This window comes from Lacerta agilis, chromosome 17, assembly GCF_009819535.1.
Source record: "Lacerta agilis isolate rLacAgi1 chromosome 17, rLacAgi1.pri, whole genome shotgun sequence".
In the NCBI taxonomy this organism is placed as follows: Eukaryota; Metazoa; Chordata; class Lepidosauria; order Squamata; family Lacertidae; genus Lacerta; species Lacerta agilis.
The window spans coordinates 18,574,593-18,600,507 of NC_046328.1; the positions used below are offsets into that span (position 1 = coordinate 18,574,593).

Genomic DNA, 25,915 nt, shown 5'->3' on the forward strand with positions numbered 1-25,915 from the left:
AGCTACAAAATACTTTTTTTAAAAAAAAAAAATATTGCATATCACACCCTTCCTCCAAAAGCAGCCCTGGTTTGGAGGTGGCAACCCTCTAGCACTATATAGTGTAGCAGATGGAGGCTGGGGAGAGTGAGCTATTTTTTAATGCCTTTCCCAATCCTAAGAGTCGGAACAGCACTACGAGGCTCCTACTCCAATATGCCTGAAGCTAAGAATAGGAGCACATCCACTATTCTTTATTTATTATTGAATGGCTCTCTAGCCTACCTTTCCCAAGGAAGACTACAACAAATAAATACAGTTGTACCTCATGTTACGAATGCTTCAGGTTGCGTTCATCATGGGATACGAACGCGCCAAACCCGGAAGTACCAGAACGGGTTATTTCTGGGTTCGGCAATTCACGCATGCTCAGAAGCGTAGTGACGTCACACGCATGCGCAGAAGCACGTCGCGCACATGCGCAGGCGCGGCGCTTCAAGTTGCAAACCTTTCAGGTTGCGAACGGGGCTCCGAAACAGATCCCGTTCGTAACCAGAGGTACCACTGTAATATGCAAGAAGAAAATGGCAAGACTGACAAAACAATTAAAAACTATAACAAAAGCACACACTTTATGGTTTTCCTAAAGGACAACAGTTCTTTAGATGCCTTTGGGCCAAACTGTTTAGGGTTTTAAAGGCCAGTGTTGTTGTTGTTTAGTCGTTTAGTCGTGTCCGACTCTTTGTGACCCTATGGACCAGAGCACACCAGGCACTCTTCCACTGCCTCCCACAGTTTGGTCAGACTAGTGTTGGTAGCTTCGAGAACACTGTCGAACCATCTCGTCCTCTGTCGTCCTTCTCCTTGTGCCCTCAATCATTCCCAACTTCAGGGTCTTTTCCAGGGAGTTTTCTCTTCTCATGAGGTGGCCAAAGTATTAGAGCCTCAGCTTCAGGATCTGTCCTTCCAGTGCTGATTTCCTTCTCAGTGCTGATTTCCTTAAGAATGGATAGGTTTGATCTTCTTGCAGTCCATGGGACTCTCAAGAGCAGGAGTTGGCAACCTAAGGCCCATGGGCCACAAGCAGCCCACGTGGGTCGTTTAACTGGCCCACAAGCTGCCCCCGAAACAAACTGCATGTACGAACACACCCAACACTCTCCTAGATGGCAGGGGGAAGATTATTTCCTTTAAAAGAAGCTTATTTGACATTTCTGGGAACACAGACTGAAGACCACTGTTCTTTTAGATTAAATATGCATTAATAAATGCTGTTAGTTTAAGCAGCACACATTTCCAACTGGCTTTTAAAAGAAAAATTAACAAAAGAATGTAATAATATTATATATCCAACGCCAGGACTGGCAAATGTAACAAGATGAGTAATTAGCCAATATTCATTTCTATATCGAATCATATCCGTTGCATTAGTTTAATCAAGAAGCACTTGTTAGCATCACAAGAGACAAACAGTTCTAACTGTAATCAAAAAGACCATTACTCACCATCCACAAGACCTCAGCTACTTAATTACCCATTTCAGTTTCTTCCCAAATTAGCAGGAACATCATTAAACTCAAGAACCAGGGTACGCTCTGTCTTTCAGTGCTATCCACTACTTCAGGTTTTTTTAACTGAAAGGCACAGCTCTCTCTTCAGAAGTACAGCAATTTGAGAAAAACACTTCAACTTAAGCAGATATCCATAGTAATAATGAATATGTAAAACTCTCAAAACTCATAGGTAAGGAATTTCAAGAGCCTGCAGTTTCCTGAATATGCATTCAGATACAATCTGCACTGGGGCATTATTAATAATTACTTTTGGTGTCTGCCACACAGTTATCCATATAGAAGGGATGGCTGACCCATGCCCTGTGAGCTGCCCAAGGTTTTTTTGTGCCCCTCCCAAAAGTTGTTATTCTTAAAAAGGTTGCTAGTGTTTTCCCTACCAACCAATCACACAGCTCCCTGCTGTGATTCTGCGATGCCGAAAGAGCCAGATACAGAGGAACTATGCACACACTCAAAGAATAGTAAGGCTAAAAGGTAAAGGTACCCCTGACCGTTAGGTGCAGTCGCAGACGACTCTGGGGTTGCGGCGCTCATCTCGCTCTATAGGCCGAGGGAGCCGGCGTTCGTCCGCAGATAGCTTCCGGGTCATGTGGCCAGCATGACTAAGTCGGTTCTGGCGAACCAGAGCAGCGCACAGAAATGCCGTTTACCTTCCCGCCGGAGGGGTACCTATTTATCTACTTGCACTCTGACGTGCTTTCAAACTGCTAGGTTGGCAGGAACTCTTAAGTAAGGCTAGACATAATACGACACAGTAAGGCTAGACATAAGCAATTTCGCGAATTAAATACTTTCACCTGTGCTAGCATTGCTTACATTTCTTTTAAAGAAACAGTACACTCATGCCTCATTACTAATAATCTGTAATAAATTGGTGACAACTACAATAGGCACCCACAGCCAAAAATAAAAAAGCTAAGATGTTTACTTTTCCCATCCATTCTAGATCTTTATTACCTTTTTATCCACCGTCAGTTTGGCGGCAGACCCAAAGTCCACCAGCTTGATGTGTCCTGTTCGGTCAATAAGAATATTCTCTGGCTTAATATCTCTGTAAATAGAAACCCCAAAGCAATCAATAAAAGCTTTTCACAAGACCATAAATGCTTCCCTAACACATATTGTATTACAGAAACCATTAGAGTGGCAAAAAATAATCCAAGGGGGATGTAGTCAAACACTAGTTCTCAAACTAATCAGACTAACACTTTGCAATACCACATGCATCTCACAGAGAGAGTATTTAGAAAGCAAATACTCAAGCAAGTCACTTGGAACTATATTCCAACTGAAGTTGGAAGGTCCAAACTGAGGTTCCTCATGGAGGCACCTGCACTGCTCACAGTCCTTTCTTTAGCTTTGGTGTACTGCCCTGTCCCTCACCACATCTTAGAGAGCCAGCATGGTGTAGTGGTTAAGAGCAGTAGACTCGTAATCTGGGGAACCGGGTTCACATCTCCGCTCCTCCACATGTAGCTGCTGGGTGACCTTGGGCTAGTCACACTTCTCGGAAGTCTCTCAGCCCCACTCACCTCACAGAGTGTTTGTTGTGGGGGAGGAAGGGAAAGGAGATTGTTAGCCGCTTTGAGAATCCTTAGGGTAGTGAGAAGATCCTGAAGTTGAGGCTCCAGTACTTTGGCCACCTCATGAGAAGAGAAGAATCCCTAGAAAAGACCCTGATGTTGGGAAAGATGGAGGGCACAAGGAGAAGGGGACGACAGAGGATGAGATGGTTGGACAGTGTTCTTGAAGCTACTAACATGAGTTTGGCCAAACTGCGAGAGGCAGTGAAGGATAGGCGTGCCTGGCGTACTCTGGTCCATGGGGTCACGAAGAGTCGGACACGACTGAACGACTGAACAACAACAACAACAACAACAACAACAGGGTAGTGAGAAAGCGGGATATCAAATCCAAACTCTTCTTCTTCTTAGGCAATAAAGCTACTGAGAATTCTTCAGTGAACTTGGGAGATTTTCAAAAGCTGACGACGATATTGCAACAGGGGGTGCTGTTCAAATTCTAGAAACCCACTGCCTAAAAACAGATGTTTGACTGCAGCGATCTTAGTAGTATCTTAAGGATGATGTCTCCAAATACAGTTAGAAGAAGAAAACTGTTCCCTTCACAGATTTCCAAAACCATCCACTATTCCCAGTGCTGAATTAACCCTACTGGTGTGAGGCACAGCAACACTTACCGGTGGACATAGCCCATTTGATGGACGCTATGGATGGCCAGAACTAACTCCGCTAGATAAAACTGAATAGTGCTTTCATCAAGTTGATCCTCATATCTGTTTAGGAAGGACAGAAGATCTCCTCCAGGCTCATATTCCATAACCTTCATGCAATTTCAAAGCAAACAGACAAAAAGAAAGCAAAGCTTTGTGAAGCTCTTCTACTATGAAAGGCACACACAGCATCAGCAAACAAACACGAATTTGAAGAACATTTTCTGTGTTCTCAATATATTCAGCTTTGCTACAACAAAAGAAATTCAGGAGCTCTAATCTTTCTTACAATCCAGTTGGAGTATGGGACCCTAGATGCGTCAAAAAGTATTTCTTTTTAACGTGGCTCAACTACACAAATGGCTGTTCCTTGGGAAATGGCTGTGTTAACTATAGCTGATGGGCTTTGTAGTCCAAAAGAGCTGGAGGGCACCAGGTTGGAGAAGGCTGGTTCTAACTCCATGCAGGCCAATTTAGGATTGCAGTCTTGGCCCATTCATTTATGTCTGAGGTACACATACGTTTTTCAGGATGTGGTTCCAAAGACAGGCTTGAGGGCAATGCCATGCTGGCTATGGCTGATAGGAATTGTCATCCAAAGGTGCTGGAGGGCACTTGGTTGGAGAAGGCTGGGGTAGAACACCCCCATGCCTCTGTTCCCCTGCACAATCTCCTCTGTTCTTTCCCTGTGTCTATTTTAAATTTTAACCTTCTTAGGGAAGGTCCTGTCAAACCTTTGTGAAGTACCACATACACTGATGGCTTGCTCAGTCTCTTCTCCCAACATTCACCAGTGTGGCATAGTGGTGGACTAGGAACTAGGAGAGACCAGGGTTCAAACCTCACTGGGCCATGAAACTAACTGGGTGGCCTTGGGCCAGTCACTGCATCTCAGCCTAACCTACCTCACAGGGTTGTTGTGGGGATTAAAGGAAATGGGGAAGAACCAAGGACATCACATTGAGCTCCCTAAAGACAAAGGCAGGGTATCAATGCAAGAAATACAAATACAAACACATGCAACAAGATATGGAACAGGGCTCAAGATTATACACTGCCCTGCTCCCTTTGCCTCCTTCATGCATAGCAGGTAACACTTTTTTATCTAAAAATGTGCACACATGCACACACTTCCTCCACTGGCTTACATCTCCCGCAAAAACAAACTTCACCAGCCAATCAAAATATAGAAACAAAAAAACACAGTACGATTCCAGGCATGGCCAAACTTGGCCCTCTGGCTGTTTTGGGACTACAATTCCCATCATCCCTGACCACTGGTCCTGTTAGCTAGGGATGGCGGGAGTTGTAGTCCTAAAACAGCTGGAGGGCCAAGTCTGGCCATGCCTGGATTAAGCAATATACCAGCATTAAAAAGTGAAGTATAAAACAAACTGTAAGATATAGACAATAAAAACAGTATTAAAACTTATAAACCAAGAAGAATTAAAAACTGCAGAAATAAAATAGATTCATTTGAGAAGCATTAGAAGAAAAGTTTGCAGTCAGATGTCCAAAAACATAGCAATGTTGAGCTTGCTTCGTTTCAATGGGAAGAGAAGTCCAGCCACAATGCTAAAAGCACATGCTTGAGTCATAGCATGGTTTACTGTAGAGTGTGGCTTGAAGCAGAGCACCCCACAAGTTTTTCAGCATAATTCAATAGTGGCTTCTGTATGCACAGAAGAGAATAAAATTCACTCTCCACCTCACTGTGTACAGTGGAAGGTGAGAAGTATTACCCATGCAGGCCCGAAGGTATCAAATTCTTTATCAATCATGCTTTCCCCCTTTTTCTTAAAATGTTAACATTTAAATACATTTTTATAATTGAAAAAAAGTTAATTAACTGTCAAGTATTCTTCATTCTCGGATTGAAGTATTCACTGTTCTGCAGAAAGGCTCCCACCTTTCCTAACAGGAAGATTTAATGACTAGTTTCCTCCTGTAATTGCTTTGAAGTGAGTGCGGTAAAATCAAACTCTATCCAGTGGTCTCCAGCAGCGAGCAACTTGCCTGGCGTGTGGAAGTAAAAGCTGTCAGCGCACTTGAAGTGATGCTGCAAATACAAAACTCACCAAATAAAGATTCTTTTTGTCTTGAAATGCATAATGCAACTGTGGAATCCAAGGGCTGGTACTCTGGGATAATATATTCCTTTCTTCCTCAAAGAATAATACCTGTGAGGAGTAAATATTAATAAATCATCAACTCCTTGGAGGAACAATAAAGTGAGTGCAGATTTGCATTTTGAAGATTCAGCAGCAACAGTCACTCACATCTAAAGTCTTCCATCTACTATGGATCTAGCTTTCCTTTTCTGAAACTGTCCGCCTTTGGATTTTAAAAACCAAGTTCCTAGCCTTCATGGAGAAAGCTATATATTTTGAAAATTTGCATGTTTAAAGTTCCAGCATTCATGGTCTCCAGTTACATTTTCCCTCCCCACACAACCTGTTACTCACTCTTTCACACAATGTCTCTCCCTCCCAAAGAGCACCTCTTGTGCTCTTTGATAAAATACTATATGATTCACAACACATCATTTGCACAGATCATACTAATCTGCAAGATTTGAATTCAGAATGACTTTTCTGGGAATTATTTCCTTAGCACAGAGCTTAAAGAATTCAACTGCCTATCTCTTTTTTAAAAATCTGATGTACCTGGCCAAATGACCAAGCTTCTCCATTACATAACAACCTACCTGTTGTGTTTCCAGCAGCCTCCATACGGTCTATTCCAGAACGCACTCATCTCTCGGCATATTAGGAGTAGATGAGAAAGCTCTCTCAGCTCTCACCTTTAATATTCCTGAGCTGTTGAAAGGTACGGGTGGCCTATCTTTCTCTGTAAATGTTGGGCATCAGGTGTCCCATGCGTCAGGTGCCAAAACTCTGTCTCTAGAGGTGTGCCCAAGGCCACACAGCCAAACCTCATCAGAGGATCCATCTCCCTCCTTGACAACCCCCTCCTGCAATTCTACAGTTAAAAAGAGGGGGGTTATTATTCCCCATGGAAATGCTGTCAGCTTCTGTGTCATGTATCCTGTTTTCAGGAGGATCATGTGTAGTTCCTGAAAGTTTGAGCTTCCTCTTTAAGACTAGTTACAGGTAGGTAGCCGTGTTGGTCTGCCATAGTCAAAACAAAATAAAAAATAAAAAATTCATCCTTCCAGTAGCACCTTAGAGACCAACTAAGTTTGTTCTTGGTATGAGCTTTCGTGTGTATGCACACTTCAGTATCTGAAGAAGTGGGCATGCACACGAAAGCTCATACCAAGAACAAACTTAGTTGGTCTCTAAGGTGCTACTGGAAGGATTTTTTTATTTTTTATTCTCTTTAATACTACTTAGCTTACGTTACTTAAAGAGGAAACAAGCGGGGCGGGACTTATGCTACCTGTTTCCCCTCCATTCTAATCTCAATGAAGCCACTAAATTTGGAACCTGGGATTTGACCATACAATTTTTGACAACTCAGATCTTCTGCTGCTTGTCAGACCATTATTTTCATGCTATATGCTTTGACCAAGGGGAGCTATCTCACTCCATTATGAGCGGGAAGTTGTCCCCTCCCTGGCAGAAATTTAAGCTGCTACTCTTCTGAGTTCCTCTCACTGAGTTCCTCTCACTCACAGGTGGTGGCAAATGTAAGTTGGGGTGTTGCAAGCCCCACAGCAGCCAAGTACCTTAGAGTTTTGTACTTCACACAGATGCCAGAGAAGCCCGTACTCTACAACCTCTATGGGCACAGGTACATCTTAAGTTATTTGATCTTGCTCTGGGGCAACTGTATATTTATATCTGGATCTCAACTGGAACACCTGATTGCATACCCTGTTAACAAGCTTTCTCGCTATGAAAAGGTTATGAGCAATTTGAAGATTATAAAATCAAAACAGCAACTTACATGATCCTGTGCCAGCAGCGTCTCCTTGCTCATCACCTTCATGGCGTACACATCGCCAGTTGCCTTCTCTCTCACTACCTGCACTTCTGCAAAGTGACCACATCCCACCAGACTTCTGACTTCAAAGTCCTTCACACTAGGCTGAAGTTCTCGGAATGCTGCTACAGAGTCCGAATCTGCGCAAGATTAGACAGACGCTTTACGTTGGGGAGAAGCAAACAGTGAAGTGCAATGCAGAATTTAACTTAAACAGCCATGGCCATCCCATCAATAAAATCGTTCCCATGTCCTCTCCTCAGTCCAGATCTAGGGGACCAAAACTGTTCATGTCTCTTTTTATTAATTTTATTTCATAACATTCATATACAGTGTTCAAAACTCCCATTGTTCTAGGCACATTTTGCGACAGGAAATTTCATTATTACAAGCACTTTTCTGAGCTCTGGGCACAGTACTGCGCCTAAGATTTTAGATTACAACTGCAGAGTGGAAGGAAAGGAGGACCCTTTTCTGCCTCCCCAATTCCAGCCACTCTCTGAAGACTGGAAAAGAGACCCTCTTAAGAATATTAGAGGGGTGGGCAGGGGAAGGACTAGATCATGTGAAAAATGAACATAGCATTTTAGCTGCATTTTCAGCTTTGCATTCTTGTTATAAAAAACTGCGCATAGACATTCCATTGTTGCACCCATAACCTAGGCTTAAGGTGCCATTTCATTCTAAGTTTTCATATCTGTTTCTAACACTGTTCATATATCACTTGATTGTGATGCCCCTTTGTACACAACAGTCAACACATATATCATGCCAAAACTATGCGCAAGTCCAGCTGCCAGGTAGCACCTGCCCAACTCTTCAATTCACCGGACTCTTCCATTTGGGAATATTATTTTCTACACTGGGTAAAAAGGAAGGATGCGCATACAAGCCCAATACAATATCCTGCCGTTACTACATGGATTTCCTTGGTTGCAGTGGGGCTGCAGCTCAGTGATAAAGTATCTGCTTTGCAGGCAGAAAGCCCCAGGTTCATTCTCTAGCATCTCTAAGTAAGACTGGCAGAAACTCCTATGTGAAACCCTGGAGAACTGCTGCCAATCAGTGTGGGCAATATGTACTGATGGTCTGGCTCAGAATAAGGCAGCTTCCTATGTTCCTAATGTATACGCTGAACAGGTCCTTCACAGAATAAATTTACTTTTGCATTTAAAAAAAGTTGTAAGAAAGCCAACAAGACATACACTTTTTAATGAAATTGCCCACATGCTTGATTTTCATTAAGACAGGGTTGCTGCATTCTTCGAAAAGCACCATTAGGGAGTCCAAAATGCCTTCCCTGGAAAATGGAGACATCTGCTGCTGTGCCACAGAGGGCAGCTTCCCCTGGTAACGAAGACAAATACCAGTGAGAGACAAGAATGGAAGAACATTGGTAGACAATTCATAGTTGCTAGCAAAATTAGAACCATATGTTCAACAGGTCACTATGTGTATATATAGAACTGCTCAATTTCTTTTTCTACTTTTAGGGTGAATAGTTGAAGCTTGTGTGTGTGTGTGTGTGTGTGTGTGTGTGTGTGTATGCTAGTTAGTTATATTTCCCACCTTTTCCCTAAAGAGCCATGGGTAACATATATGGTTCCTGCACCCTCAAGTTTATCCTCACAAACCTGTGGAGGTAGGTCAGGCTGAGAGGCAGTGACTGGCCCAATGTCACCCAGTGACTATTTGAACCTTCGTCTCCCGGCTCCTATTCCAACATTCTAACCACTACACAGCACTGCTTTAATGACCACAGTCTACTGCCACACTAGTTAGAAATGGCAATAGATGTATTGAAAGGCAATCATTAATAAGACCACCCTGTGAAATGAAGAAGGAAAAGTGTCACCACTGCTGTCTCTGCCTCCTGTACTCTTTAACAGTAGACTTTTAAGAGATACTAAAAAAATAAAGATAAAGGGGAGAAGTTCTAATACAAATAACGTACACAAACTGTAGAATGTACAGGATTCCAGGAGGTACCATTTATTTTTATTTATTTAACAACATTTGCAAACTGTTTAACAATAAATAGAACCTCAAGATGTTTACCTGTGCCCCACTGACCAAAAGGACCAAGCTCCAATGCATCAGATATTGCCCAATTACACCCCACTTTTGTGATCAGCTGGTGGCTGATGATACCAGTCAGTGGGGTCCCAGAGGGTGCAGCTGTTGTTGGCCCCTCCTTACTGCATAAGAGGTACAGAACTTTGAAGACAGCCACAAATGTTTGGCCACAATAAATGTTACTCCTTCAACACAACAGAAAGTTTAATATTTATGAATTGCAGGTGCTGATGTGAAACCAGTATAGTTTACACAATCTGGGGGAAAAGAAACATTTACCTGTAAAAGCAGGTTAAGTCTAGAGACACGGCTGGCAATGGGCTCCATCATGCCTATCTCCGCAGGATTACGCACACCATACTTAAACTTCAACATGTTCAAAATTCACCACCAACAGACACCTCCCAGGATGGATGCTGTAGTTTGTTTTCAATCTGTATTAAAATTATTAATTTTAAGAAGTTATAAGAAGTTTTGGGCTTCCTTCAAATCTCACAATTCTATGAAATTCAATTATACCTTTAGAACAGGATGGGGAAGCTGTGGCCCTTCAGATGTTAATGGACTCAACTTTGATCGGCCCCAGCTAGCATGGCCAATGTGTGAGGGTTGACAGGAGGATTTAGAAGACTACAGTTTACCTACCCTTGAATTCCCTACCCTGAAAGTCTGGGGTTCAAATCCCCATTCAGTCATGGGTCTCACTGGGTAATCTTGGGTTAGTCACTGCCTAGTTTAACAGGGTTGTTAAGACAGCAAAATGGGGAGAGAGAGAACCACATACAACACACTGAGCTCACTGGAAGAAAAGTGGGATTGAAATGTAATAATAAATAATATTTATTTGGCCACTCGTGCGCAGAGTTGAGCCCTGAATAAGATGTGGAGCAACAACATCTGTTGGGCAAAAGGTCACCATTTGGTGGTAGAACATCTGCTTTGCATGCAGAAGGCCCCAGGTTCAATCCTTGGCATCTGCAGCTAAGGCTGGGAGAAAACTCTTGTCTGAAACCCTGAGAGAACTGCAACCAGTCAGCACACTGAGCTAAGGTGGATCCAACTCAGTATAAAACAGCTCCCTATGTTCCTGGTTGCAGTTCATCTGCTTTGCATGCAGAGGTCTCATGTTCAATCCCCCGTTTCTCCTACTAGTGCTTGAAACGCCCCCTGGCTTTTTTCCTTTTTCTTTTTTAAAAGAGAACTACAGTTCAATCCTTGGCAACTTGAGGTAGGGCTCACTGTCACTGTTAAACAATACTAAGCTGGATGGATCAGCTCCCTATGCCTTTAGCTGGAGCTCAAAAGTTGGAGCATCTGCGTGCCACACAGAAGGTCCCAGGCTCAACTTCCAGACTCTCCAGGTTACGCGCGTCCCTGAGCATGTGCAGTGTGCCTTTCGCCGGTTACCCGCAACCTAGACGTGTACGCGACTTCCAAGGCAGGCTTGAGCCACATTTTGAAATCCTCCTACCCCCCCACTCTCTCCCTCACACACACACACATATATAAATATATACACATATATTTATACTATAATGTATAAAGCACTTGCATCCACCACCCCCCTTTGGAAAGAAGGGCAGGACATTTAATAAATCATCATTACCCAACGGCATGTCAGGAAGGGAGCCCCCTGAAGCTTCGGCACCCTTTTCCCCCAAACGCAACGAGCCACACCCGCCGCAGCCGCTGTCGCCTCAGATAAGCGCCTCCTCCGCCTTTCCCGCCATCCGCGTTTGAATGGACGAAGCGGAGAAGGGGCGTCACCTGCTTCCCTAAGCCACGTGACCCCAACACCCGCCGCCAATCCGCTCGCCGGGTGACGTCACGAGGAGACGGGAGCGCGCCCTTCTGTCTCCAACGCTCCCCTTTCAAAACAGCAGGGAGAGGCGTGGCCATGGAGCGAGATGGGGCGTGGCCAACTCAAAAAGGGTCCTAACGGCTTTTTCCTCTCATTCTGTCAGAGCTCGTCTTTCCACACCCTGCATGTAATACAAAAGGCTGCAGTGCTTGCGTAATAAGACACAACTATTTCAGGGAGGGTCACAAACACAATTCCCCGCTCCTGTCCTGGCTTTGTCTTTATGTGACAAATGCTCCACCACACAGATAACAGCTAGGAAGTCCCCTCATATTGTTTGCATCGTGTAGCAAAATTAAGAGTCACAACTGTTGCCCCTCCGGCTTTTGCCTCTGGTCACACGTACCTCTGGCTTGTGGCCCCTGGAATGTTGCCTTCGAAGGAACATGGCCCTCAGTCGTGAATGTACCAGCCGCGGGGGCTGGTGTCCATTGGGACTAGCAGAGTAAAAGGCAGGGAGGCCCAACAGTCACTGACACCAGAGCGAATGACAGACAAAGTCCCCACAACTAAGTTGTAAATATGGAAGCAGGGTTGAGAGACAGCAGACTGAGGATGGTGAGGCAGTGCCCTCATGGACCAGCCTCCACTGGGTTCAGCGATGATGGTGTGGCAGTGGCCCAAAGGGCCACAATAAATGTGATAATGTGTACCCCTGTAAATGCTTGAGTGTGCTTCTAATACAGAAGTTATGGTAGCCTGTTACTTTATGAAACTGTTGGTTTTGCAAGTTGTTGCGCCACACCAACACCACCACAATACAGCTAATATGTGAATCACAAAGATACAGCTCAAAGCTAGAACGTAAGTTGCTACATGGTGCAAATGGCTACAGTAACACAGGTTCCCAACACAGACAACTAACACAATGTAACAGAACACGGTGGGAATCAGAACTTAATCAGCAGAAATTGCCAGTGCTTATTGAGCATGTGTATTAAACATGAAAGGAGGTAATGATGTATATGATTGGTGGGAATTGAAATGCTTTGTTTGAAATTTTATAAATACCACTGCCTGGATCACCGGGCAGGGTTGCAGTTTTGCAGAACGATCCGACTGTAACCTATTGCTTTGCAATAAACAACGTTGGACTCCTAACTCCTCACGTTTCTGAGTTTTATTGGCGTAAACTCGGGAGATAAGCAATTTTCTGGCTTACAACATTGGCAACTGAAGTCCCAGAATGTATTGATATTATTATTGATATTATTATTATTATTATTATTATTATTATATTGAGGGCATCCTTGGCTTGCAGGCACTTTGTCTCAGGCCTTAAACACCCAGCAGGAGACCCCCAACCAACACCTACAACTGGCAATGCAAGGGCAGAGCTACCTACACAGGTAAGGAGGAGAAGGGGATGGATTTTGTCACAGACAGTGAAAGCTCCAGCTCTCTCCCCTTTTGGTGCTGCATGCATACCACACAGCCTTGCTATGTGGAAACCATGGCTGCATCATACATTTAAAACTCATGGCTCCCCCCCCCCAAGAATCCTGGGAACTATAGTTTGTTATATGTGCTGGGAATTGTATCTCTGTGAGGGGTAAGCTACAATTCCCAGATTCCTGGGAAATTGACTAAAAAACAACAGGAAACAGGACTTGTGCTGGAACAGTGTGGTCTTTGCAGCTGCTGCTGAAGTTGTAAAACAATGTGAAAACAGATATTTGGGAGCTTTTTGGTAAAAGTTGTAAAACGACAGAGCAATGGAGAACTTTTGAAACAACGATGGGGTATTAGCTCCGCCCAAGGCATGATGGAAGCATCGGCTGGGAAAAGATAGACATATCATTTTACAATGACAGGAAGGAACACCACGGGCAGAATAATTGTCACACACAGGAGGAATAAGGATATAGCTTCACCTATAAATTTATAAATCATTTAATGTGTCAAGAGGAATGGATGTCTTTAATATTTCATTTGTTATATAAGGGATGGTTATTTTGAATGGAATGTAACTGAGAGGAATAGGATATCAGGACACAGAAACAAAGTAAAGTATCCGTAAATTCTAGCATGCAGGCCACCTAAATTATATAATTTGGCATCTGAATGATGGGGATTAGTAATTGTATTGTAATTTGGCATTGTTATAACGAGGCTACCATTGGATTATTCTAATTGAAAATTAATAAAAATTATTGTCAATAAATAAATAATTGGGTCATTGGTCTGAGCCAAGGAGGCTCGTCTTCTGTACTCAGCACAACCTCCCCTGTGGAAACTGCAGACCACAAGGGAGGCGCACAATGTGACCAGCACCAATTATCGAAGCACATCCAGCTGTTCCTCCATAGAGTCATCAACCTATTTGTTCTAGGGCTGCTGCAGGCACGGTTGGGGGGGGGGTTTGCAGGTGTTATAGGGTTTCAGGGGATTTGATTCAAGTTTGCAATGGTTTAAAACAGGGGAAGGCAACTTAAGGCCCGTGGGCCGGATGCAGCCCAATCGCCTTCTCAATCCGGTCCACAGATGGTCTGGGAATCAGTGTGTTTTTACATGAGTATAATATGTCCTTTTATTTAAAATGCATCTCTGGGTTATTTGTGAGGCATAGGAATTCGTTCCCCCCCTCCCTCCAAGTTAATATGCATTGCCATTCAAATGGAGTGCATGCACCACATCAGTGATTGATTATATGGGGTGGGGCTTACCCCCCAAAAAAATATTCAAGTTGGCACCCTGATAGCAACCTATGGTAGCATTTATCTGGTGTCCTCAAGACAATCACAACTGCTGTTCTCTGCTAAGCATGCAAATGCACAGAGGACCTACTCTGACAACCTCAAACATGTGCCTTTTAACTTTCAGAACTCACACCATCCATACCTGATGATGTTCGATACAAGACATAACATTTCCATGTATGTTGCCTTCTTGTTTCAGGTATGAGAAATGGCAGGCTGATCTTTTAGGAGCAGCTCCCAAATTACCTACCTCTTGAGAGAGCAAGTACAGCGGTACCTTGGTTTAAGAACAGCTTAGTTTATGAACAACTTGGAATAAGAACACTGCAAACACGGAAGTAGGTGTCTCGGTTTGTGAACTTTGCGTTGGAAGCTGAACATATTCCTATTCCTGTTGGGTGCGTTCCATTTCTAAACTGAGTCCCCCGCTGCAAATCAGAGGCTTCTTGTTGAGTCCGTCGGCTGTTGATTCCCGAGCACCCACACAACACAGAGGTGATATTTGTAGTAGCGGAGCTTCATGCTCCAGCACCGGGGGGCAGAGAGCAGGCGGGGTTGGGGTTGGCGCACGTCCCAGGGTGTGGCATGCTGCCCACAAGGGCATGGCACACATCCTGGGGGCGTGGTGCTCAGTGCGGGTGGGGGCAGTGCACTCCCCCCCCCCCGCACTCCTCTTCCTCCACCAGTGGATATTTTGAGCTTTTTTGCTATTTTTTACATTTTTGTTTGTGTGGCATTTTCATTTTTTTGACTGTGACTTGTTCTTCGTTTTATGGGACTGACTTGTGACTGTGGCTGTGGCTTGTGACTTTGTTTTTATGACTTGTTTTTGTGACTGTGTGGAGCCCAGTTCAGCTCCTGGTTGATTGTGTGACTGCAGAAATGGATAAAAGCCCCCATCCAAATAATGACTATCATCAGTGCATGTTAGCAAAAAAAATAATTTTTATTTTTATCATCTACAATACTGTCTTATTTATTTTATAGTACAGTACGTTGATTATTGCCTTCATTTTATGGATCAATGGTCTCTTTAGTTAGTAAAATTCATGTTAAATTGCTGTTTTAGGGGTTGTTTTTCATCATCTGGAACGGATTAATCCATTTTCTATTACTTTGTATGGGAAAGCACGCCTTGGTTTAAGAACGGACTTCCGGAATGGATTAAGTTTGTAAACCAAGGTACCACCGTAAGTGTTACTATTGAGTTATGTCTATTTATGAAAAACTACAAGCATTTTTTTTTTATCGGCTCTGATAATTATGGTTTACTTTATTGGATTCTTGCTTACAACTTAAAAAAGAAGAAGCCAAACAAGAGACCTTCTGTTATAAGAACATAAGAAGAGCCCTGCTGGATCAGACCAAAGGTCCATTATAGTCCAACATCTTGTTCTCACAAAAGCCAAGCAAATGCCCTTGAGAATCCTGCAATCAAGGCCTGAGCATAACAGCACTCTCCCCAAAACAAAATAAAAAAATAAAAAAATTCCTTCCAGTAGCACCTTAGAGACCAACTAAGTTTGTTCTTGGTATGAGCTTTCGTGGGCATGCACACTTCTTCAGATACCTCCCCATTTGTGATTCTCAGCAACTGGTATTCAGAGGCATGCCGCCTCTGACATTGGAAGTATTACACAACCATAATACAGTCTCTTTTTTAAAACACTGCTGACACATCACTGGTTTGTGGCTGATGCTTTGTGATGTCACTGCTGCCAGAGCAACTGTGTGTCCACATCTGTGAAGGTGCCATCTGTCAGTAGAAGGGTATGGAAAAGTGAAAGAGGAGACACACATCTTGAGTCTCACAGGAACATGGCAAGGGTTCAGCAGAAAGAACATTCCGAGTTTGAGTCGCTTATTCCAACCATGATGGCTCCAGACATTGACTGGTTGCACTGTCGGGCAAGCCTGTGTAAAGTTAACCTCTTCAGCAGTGACAAACTGAAAAGTGACAAGGAGCGGAAACTGGTCTGCTTTGTGGACGTCTCCAGCCTGAACGCAAAAGAGAGAGGTCAGAATTCCAAGCCATCTACTAGCGAGTCCAGTGACATGGAACCTATTGGTGGATTTGATCTGGAGGAGAAGGAGATAGTTATAATAAAAGATGAAAACAAAAATTCAGCCAACACTGAAGGAGCTGTCTGCTTTTTCAAGCAAGGCCGCTGTGAGAAAGGCAATGTGGTGAACTGGCTGAGTTGTGACCTTCAGAAATATGCCGCCGGATTCCAGCATGCGCTAACCCCTGCGAATATCCCTCAAAAATCCAACCCTTCTGATTCAGCAGCAGAAACAGTATCTCAGGACAGCAGTACTTCAACTTTCAACTGTTCTGGTGCCTAAAGAAGAGCCCCAGATGATCATTTCCATTCTGTCAATAAGCTGTGTCTTCTAAACAGCCTGCAAAGAGATCAAGGAAGATCATCAATAAATTTTATTAAAAGTGAATAGAAGAGGAGAGGGGCTATTTCATTTCTCACTTCAACAGAGCTTGACAAACATAATCAGCAAGATTCTAGCAAAGGAATTTATAAGATAGTGTCAAGAAAACCCAAATTAATGCTGCAATCATCTATACATTTGCCTGCAGCGGAGGCTGGTTTATTAGGGCAAATGCAGACACTGCCCAAACCAATCTCAGTCTGCCCTCAGCCAGTTCCCATCTGTCTGCCTTCTAACTTACAACCAGTCCAGCGGGTGACAGGCAGCATTGCCCATTAGCTTCCTTCTCCGTAGTCTCAGTTTTGCCCTTGTACAATTCAGCAGGGAGGATGGGTCAAAAGTAAAATTAGTTGGCTCTGCCTGTCATTGGTTTCAGCTCCTCCTACTTGCAGTTCCTCCTACTGTCAGGATCCCTGTATTCTGCTGTTCCAGGTCCCAATGAGCAGCAGCCACCACCAGGGGCGTAGGAAGCCTCTTCGCCACCCAGGGCGGCAAACGCCGCGCAGAGGCACCCCCTGGGGGCGTCGGTGTCACAACGCACGTAAGACAGACTGCGCATGCATGGAAATGCCACGCATGCTCAGTCCGTCCGGGCTGGCGCTGCTGCTCCCGCAGAGCAATGAATGTACACGACCTTTGTGCAGTAGTTAGGGGGCTGAACTAGATGACCCTTGGGATCCCTTCCAACTCTACATTTTGATGGTTTTTTTAAAAAATAAATGTTTTTATTTAATTTTCATATTACTTTAGGTCCAGTAAGAAAATAATTGTTTCAGTAATATACAACAAACAACATCAATAGGATGGTTTCTGCACAACTTTCTATCTTCCATCTAGATGAGCAAGGGTCCGAAGACACTTTCCAGCTGGGCAAAAAATTTAAAGGGTGCTGCGAAGGAGGGCCACTGAGAAGTGTGGCCTGGTGAGAAGCGGAGTAGCTGGGGAGGGGTGTAGTCTGGTAAGAGCCCCAAGGGTCAGACAGAACTGGAGGGCCAGTGTGGTGTAGTGGTTAAGAGCAGTAGACTTGTAATCTGGTGAACCGGGTTCGCGTCTCCGCTCCTCCACTTGCAGCTGCTGGGTGACCTTGGACTAGTCACACTTCTTTGAAGTCTCTCAGCCCCACTCACCTCACAGAGTGTTTGTTGTGGGGGAGGAAGGAAAAGGAGAATGTTAGCTGCTTTGAGACTCCTTTGGGTAGTGATAAAGTGGGATATCAAATCCAAACTCTTCTTCTTCTTCTTCTTCACATTTGACCCCTACCCCTGCTGCATCAGGATATTACAGCAGAGTGAGAACAATGGAAGGCAAGAACATTAAAGACTTTGAAAGCAAAGATGAGGAGCCTTCATCCTGAAATAGCATAAGGATCTATACTCTTCAAAGAAAGGAAATAGTGGTTGTTTTTTTTTTTTTTTAAACAAACCCAGTGGTCATGTCTGAACCCCTCAGACACAGTCCTTTGGGTCCCAGCCAGAGTACAGGGCAAAAGCAAAGTATGTCAAAAGCAAAGTATTCATTGCAACTGAAGTTCCTTTGATTATATCCTGTCAGTTTCAGGAATTCAGCCAAGTTTGCTATTATTTTTATTTTTATTTTTTTACAAAAAAAGATTACTAATTGAAAGGAAAGGACTAAAAAATGGATTAGATTTTTCTTTTCTTTTTTTTACACACTTGCTGTTGAAGGACAGGACAGAGAACCTTATAGCCCAATCCTATGCAGATTCAGATGCTCCCAAACCTATAGGTTTAAGATAGTCTCAACTTGTTAACTGGTCTTTAAACTAAATTATTAAAACCTTTATTCCTCAAAATCTCGAATATTGGCTCTAGAACAAGATCTTACCTTATGTTCTTGTGTGATATTTTGGACCTACAATTTCCCCCCCCTCTAATCTTGAGTGTTCTATGTCAACAAACCATTCATCCATTTAATTTGCAACCATGAGTCTATGGTCCATGTTACTGGTTCTGCCTTTCCCATCACAGTGCAGATTTGAACCCTGATTCACAGCTTAGTGTAGTAACTCATGCAAGGAAGGGGAGACAAAGTAAATAATGCATGGTGTGGAGAAAGCTGAGAGGCTGAAGGTTTTTTCTCTCATTATACTAGAACTCAGAGTAATTTAGTGAAGCTGTACATTAAAAAATTCTGAACAATATTATATATTATTGTATTTTAATAATGTTATTTATCCTCGTATTACATGTTTACATTTTCTTATGGGATTAGCCTGAAAAGTAACCTGGGAAAAAAATTGGTTAAAAGCACACACAAAACCTAGATCCCTAAACTTGCAGTTGCTCCTGTTCAGATCTGCCCCACCACTTAATCAGCTATAGCTTTTGGTTTTCTGTATTAACCTACCAAGTAACGCTTGCAGCCTTAATGATATGTTATAAAGCCAATTTCAAAGAACACACACATAAAGTCTACTTAGTTTTTAAGGTATATAAATCAAGAAAGACACCCAAATCTTTAATTTTCCTGTATAGGGAGTGGCTGACAACTTCTAAGCAAAAATGCAGCACGTGAAGCAAAATTGGCAATGATTGCAGTGGGCTGAGTCCATACACTGTATTGTTCAGAGCTAGCTGTGCTAAAACAAGAGTGCCTGTATGATGAGAAGCATGAAAAGAACACAAATGACTTACGGAGGTGCTTTGTTTTTAGAGTAGGCAAGATCAACTGTGACAGGTATATGGTGCAGTTAATTCTTTTCCAGACAAAATCGCAGAAAGGCTATAGATATGATTGCCCATAGCTGTTATTCTGAATCATAGCATTTCGGTTCTGCACACAGTTAAGATGTCCCCTTCCTAAGTGGCTGAGCGTATTTTCTGTTCCAGTAAAGCTTGGCAGAGCCTCCTACATGTTATTTTATTTCTCCTCTAAATTAATAATTATGTGCTGCTGCCTTTGTCAGACTTGGCTCTGAAATCCTTTAGATTATTGTTGTTGTTTCTTCAGTAATAAATAGCTAGTTAAGTCTTTTGTAACCAGTTCTCCCCACTGATGTTTGTGCTGTTTTATAAATATACTTAAAAAAATACACACACACACACCATAATCTAAACATAGCAATAGCATAAGGGGCAGCAAAAACAAAAACACCTCATAAAAAGAGGTCAAAACCCTGGCATTATTTTTTTTAATCAATGACAGCTCATCATAGGTCCAGTTACAGGTAGGTAGCTGTGTTGGTCTGCCATAGTCAAAACAAAATAAAAAATAAAAAAAATTCCTTCCAGTAGCACCTTAGAAACCAACCAAGTTTAAACAAAATAGAAAATTCTTTCCAGTAGCACCTTAGAGACCAAATGAGTTTGTTCTTGGTATGAGCTTTCGTGTGCATGCACACTTCTTCAGATATACTGAAACTGAAGTCACCAGACCCTTATATATAGTGAGAGAGTGAGGAGGGGTATATTCCCACCACCCTTCTGAGTAATACCTCTCCCCACTCTCTCACTATATACTGGTATAAGGGTCTGGTGACTTCTGTTTCAGTATATCTGAAGAAGTGTGCATGCACACGAAAGCTCATACCAAGAACAAACTAAGTTGGTCTCTAAGGTGCTACTGGAAGGAATTTTTTTTAATTATTATTTTGCTAGGTCATCATAGGATTATATTTGTTTGTTTCATTGATTTATATACTGCTGTTCTCATCCAAGGATCACAGGGCAGTTTACAGTATAAACACACACAAATATACATGGGCGTAGCCAAGGGGGGCAATCAATACAAATTGGGGTTCTGCTCCCCGCTAACTAAGCCACCATCCTCACATCCAAGGCACGTTGCTCAGACTGAGGAGATAGCTTTTGAAGCTAGGCTTTTATAAGGCCCAATGGGAAGGGATTAGCTTTTAGGAATCAGCTGACAGAATGCAGAGGCCAGCTGGTACTACAACACAGCGGTACTGAAGGACAGAGGTAGATTTGGAAGGCTTGCCCTGATCCATGACCCTCAGGCACACACCTTCTTTCTTGCACTTTATAGAACGTCCTGCCCATTTAAGTCGGACTTACAGAGGAGAAATTTATCCTGGCCATTGTTCCACTTTTCTGATATTGCCTTTCCCTGCCAACTCATTCCTCCTCAGCCATTAGCCTAGCCTAGCCAATATTTTGTTAGCTGTTTATTCCAATCTTAAAGTCATTTCTATTTGTTGAAGTGTCAGCTATTTATAGTAATCACTTGCAACTCTGGCATAGCAGCCATTTTAAATGTGAGTGCTTTTGTAGTCCCAGACTTTAATGTTGCCGTTCCACAGTCCATTGGTCTGCTTCCTCACCATCATGGTAGCCACAGTTGATATCAGCATCCTTAAGCAGCTGACAGGGCTCTGGCGGGGTCTCCTACTGATTCCTGCCCCAGGCTCCTCTTTATATTTTCTCTGGCCCGGTACTCCAAGCAGTTAGATCTAGCAGCATTGCCTAGACAGGGAGGAGAATGGGACAAAACTAGAAATACAGTGGTACCTCGGGTTAAGAACTTAATTTGTTCCGGAGGTCCGTTCTTAACCTGAAACTGTTCTTAACCTGAAGCACCACTTTAGCTAATGGGGCCTCCCACTGCCGCTGCACCGCCAGAGCATGATTTCTGTTCTTATCCTGAAGCAAAGTTCTTAACCTGAAGCGTTATTTCTGGGTTAGCAGAGTATGTAACCTGAAGCATATGTAACCTGAGGTACCACTGTAGTTGGCTCCACCTGTCATTGTCTCTGGTCCTGCCTATCATTGGTTCCGACTCTGCCTACTGTTGACACCTCTGCCTTCCAACCCATCAGTTCCAATAAGCAGCACCCACCCCTAGCCATCTCCATGTATGGAGGAGACTCTAGCGTCTAGTAGCCCATGGGTAGGCAAACTAAGGCCCGGGGGCTGGATCTGGCCCAATCGCCTTCTCAATCCGGCCCACAGACGGTCCAGGAATCAGTGTGTTTTTACATGAGTAGAATGTGTCCTTTTATTTAAAATGCATCTCTGGGTTATTTGTGGGGCATAGGAATTTGTTCGTTGCCCCCCCCCCCAAAAAAAATATAGTCCGCCTTTGGGACAGTGGACCGGCCCCCTGCTGAAAAAGTTTGCTGACCCCTGCTCTAGCCTCACTTACTGGTGGCCTCCTTGCCTTCCATTCTGGACACCGACCTCCATTTTCATTTCCCACAATGCCCCTGACCAAACATTCTGGGGCACTGAAGAATATTTAAAATGGTGGCTTTATTCAGCTACTCGGTGCAGATTGGTGTAATGCCATCCCAGTCAGGTTAAACCTAACAGAGCATGTTGCCCAAGGATCCCTCAAATATGGAGCTGCCCCTGTTGGTGGCCTGGGGGCTGTGATTTTCACTCAATACTGCAACTGTGATTGTGACTCTTGAATACCCATGTCTCTTGTAGGCTGATGGGAGTTGTAGTCCAGAACACCCAGAGGGTGACATAGGTTAAGGAAATCTGTGTTAACAGGATCTGTTGCAGTGTGCATGGGTTCTGTTGCAGCCATTTGAAAGGTTTTTCCACAGATGAGTGGAAAGCAGGAAAACACTGCTCTAGATAAAATTTAAATGTACTTTTTAGAGATATTAGCTACCGAGTTCAAGATCAAGAAGTCTTTTTTTAGGGCATTTGGTTTCTTTTTTATTTTTCAATAGGAGAAACAGTCATCTTGTTATTCAGCTATTACAGAAGTGAACTTAGCAAGGGTGTCAGTGCAGAATCTCTCTTGCTAACAAAGTCTTTGAATCTAAAATTCACCCACACAAAATGGGTGTTGAAATAGATAATTGATATAGAACATATCAGTGACAAACCAGGGCCTGTGCACTTCCTAAAATATCTGGAAATATACAGTCTAATGTAGTGGGTGAGGAAAGCGACTTGTATAGAGAACTTCTTACCTTCCAAAACTTTTTTTAAAAATTCATCTAGAAGAAGGGGGGGCTGAACTTTACCTACTACTCCTCCACCAAACCTGTTCAGTTCCCAAGATTAATGAGCCCAAAATGTCAATCTGTTTCAGAAGCTTGTTGCCAGTCCTCAAAACACATGTGATGGTGAAATCTTGGCAACAAACTGTATATATATGTCTATATAACACCCTGTAGACTGCCAGGATTTTTCTCCCCCCAGTTGGTGGAATAGATCAAGCTGATGAAGAGACGACAGGTGTGTGACACTGAATTCTACCATTTTCCAGGGGATGGAGGGCAGCAGGACTGGCCTCTGGTAGCATATGTTTCATACATTTGGAAAAGATTCTGCACCCTCCCCCCAAAAAAGAATAATGGTAACTGTGGTTTGTTGAGGATGCTGGAAATTATAGCTCTGCAAGGTAAGGGCTAAACTACATTTCCCAACCTTTTTTTGGCAGTGGTGAGAGTGATATAATTTACAGGTGAAACTCGAAAAATTAGAATATTGTGGAAAGGCTCGTTTCTTTCAGTAATTCAACTTAAAAGGTGAAACTAATATATGAGATAGACTCATGACATGCAAAGTGAGATATGTCAAGCCTTTATTTGTTATAATTGTGATGATTATGGCATACAGCTGGTGTCAACCCCAAATTAACAATTTCAACTTTGGGGTTTTCATCAGCTGTACGCCATAATCATCACAATTATAACAAACAAAGGATTGACATATCTTGCGTTACATGTCATGAGTCTATCTCATATATTAAACTCCAGTAGCTAATGAAAATAATTGCTTACATAAATGGACTTTTCCACAATACTCTAATTTTTCGAGTTTCACCTGTAAATGTATGGTCTGAATGCAGCTTCTGTCCAGTTAACAGCCAACCATTCTACCTGTGACTGCTTAATAACACCATTAATTGATCTTAATTATAAAAGAGGAATTATAAAATATACATTTGTCATAGACTGGATGGATGCCTTGCACAGGAGTGGTGGGAGGCACCAGGTGGGGAACCCCCAAGGGAAGAAAGCTCAGAGCCAGGAGATTAGTGGTGGGACAGCAATGAGTGGTCAGAGGAAAAAGAGGGTGGAGAAGATGTCAGAAGCTGTAGAGGTCACAGGGTATAGTGAGAAGAAAGAGGGTATGGCAGAGAGAGCAGACTACAATCAGAATCAGAAGCGGAGGCTGGAGAGGGGGGGGCCAAGAGGCAGAGATGAGGCAGGCTGCTAGAGAAGCCAGGGAGTTTCCTCCTCCTGCTGTGACCAGCTCCCATCTTCCCTATTATCATAGAACCAAAAGAGGTATGAAAAGGGTGGAGCATAGACAGGCACAGTGAAGTCTCAGGTTGCTTGGGAAGGACCCAGGGGAGGAGGAGACTTAGGCAACTGTGGGAACGCAGAGACCTTCATTCCCCACAATTGCTTCATGGGGGAAAGGTCTACCAGGACGAATTGCTGTGATCTCTAGGCCTGGCCTCCTGAGTCAACCTTGTTTCCTTGAATAAAGAGTTACAGGTATCTCCCCACTTAAGCAGGGGTGAAATTGGGCATAGTGGGGAACCCCATCTAAAAAGCCTGTAAACCTCTGTAAACCCTTGAAAAATGCTTTTAAAAACCCAGCAACACTTATCAGACTGGCATGAATGGTTGGAATGGTGGCTCTCAGTCTTCCTCATTGCTGGAGGACAATGTAAACAATGACAAGCGGGCAGGGGCGTAGCAAGGGGGGCGGGCCGCCCCGGGTTCCAAAATGGAGGGGGTGACAAATTATCAAGGAACACATTTTTTTTTTGAAAAAAACATTTTAAAAAAAATTGCATTTTTTTAAAATGCCTGCTCCGAAGGTCTTATCTTACTATACTAGGGATTATATAACTATATATGAAATTTCATGCATATTGGTTAATATCTTGACCCTCCTCCACCAAAATAGCTGTTCACTTGGCTGTTTTCCTATGTCATGAAGGCTGAAATTTCAGTTCAGAGAACACTTACTGTTCCCAACCCTAACCCTGTGGAAAGCCATCTAATTAGACTTTAATTAGATTTTGAGATGTTTTTAGGAGGTAATTTAATTATTGTTTGATTTATACCAATCTTATGTATCTGATGTATCCCATGCTGGGGGGGGGGGGGTGACAAAAAATTGTTTGCCCCCGAGTACCAATTTACCTTGTTACGCCCCTGCAAGCAGGGTGAACTGGTACCCCGAAGTGGCTGGCTATGATTCAGAGCTAGATCGGTACCCCAAAGTGCTTGGCTGTGGGTTAGAATCACTTGCTGCTAATGGTGCTGATGGTGTCTTGCAGAAGAACCAGCCTCTTCAGCTGGTCAAGGTATGCTTGGGCAGCCTCCTTATCCATGGTTGCAGCTTCACCACTGGTGTGGATGTTCTTCAGACTGAAGCAACCCTTGAAGCAATTCAGCCAACTGGAACTGGCTTTTAAATTCTTTGCACACTGCTCCCCCTCTTCAGTAGCAGGCTTGAAGTATGCATACAGGCTAAGAGCTTTCTGTCGCAAGGTGCTACTGTTGATGGGGATACGCCTGCGGTTCATGTCCTTCAGCCACAGGTTCAGTGCTTTCTCTGTCTTCAGCAGGGTCTTGTACCACACCTGGTTAGTGACCTTCACAGTTGCAGGCTTACTCACTGCTGCTGCCCAGATTTCCTTCTCCCGCATCTTAATGGCACATATGCACGATTCATTCCTGCCATACTTCCATGCCACAGCTCTCACGGTCATGTCATCTTATAAACCAGGGGTAGGCAACCTAAGGCCCGTGGGCCGGATGCGGCCCAAACACCTTCTCAATCCGGCCCACGGATGGTCCAGGAATCAGTGTGTTTTTACATGAGTAGAATGTGTGCTTTTATTTAAAATGCTACTCTGGGTTATTTGTGGGGCATAGGAATTCGTTCATCCCCCCCCCCCAAAAAAAAATATAGTGCGGCCCACCACATGGTCTGAGGGACAGTGGACCGGCCCACAGCTGAAAAAGGTTGCTGACCCCTATTATAAACAGTCTAGCACTTCCAATTTATCCTCCAGCGTGGGCACCACTCACTGCTTCTTGGGTTTCTCAGCACCCAAGGAAGGTGATGGTGCCTTGTGTTTAGGTGTTGTCTCAAAAAAAAAAATCCTCCAAAAACTCAGCCCAAAATCCACCAGA

At 43.5% G+C, this 25,915-nt stretch overlaps 1 protein-coding gene across 9 annotated transcripts in view; it reads right to left on the minus strand.

Annotated features, from left to right (window-relative positions):
• Positions 1–11,516, minus strand: part of CIT (citron rho-interacting serine/threonine kinase) — a 99,832-nt gene extending 88,316 nt beyond the window's left edge. For all 9 annotated transcript variants that reach the window (XM_033136047.1, XM_033136044.1, XM_033136041.1 and 6 more), the window contains exons 1-7: positions 11,417–11,516; positions 10,090–10,244; positions 8,940–9,081; positions 7,699–7,874; positions 5,865–5,966; positions 3,754–3,896; positions 2,511–2,604 (exon numbers count right to left, since the gene is read on the minus strand). In XM_033136047.1, coding sequence (XP_032991938.1) covers positions 2,511–2,604; positions 3,754–3,896; positions 5,865–5,966; positions 7,699–7,874; positions 8,940–9,081; positions 10,090–10,185 — 753 coding nt within the window. In that variant the 5' untranslated portion in view covers positions 10,186–10,244; positions 11,417–11,516. The remainder of the gene's footprint in view (positions 1–2,510; positions 2,605–3,753; positions 3,897–5,864; positions 5,967–7,698; positions 7,875–8,939; positions 9,082–10,089; positions 10,245–11,416) is intronic.
• Between the last annotated feature and the right edge of the window lie 14,399 nt (positions 11,517–25,915).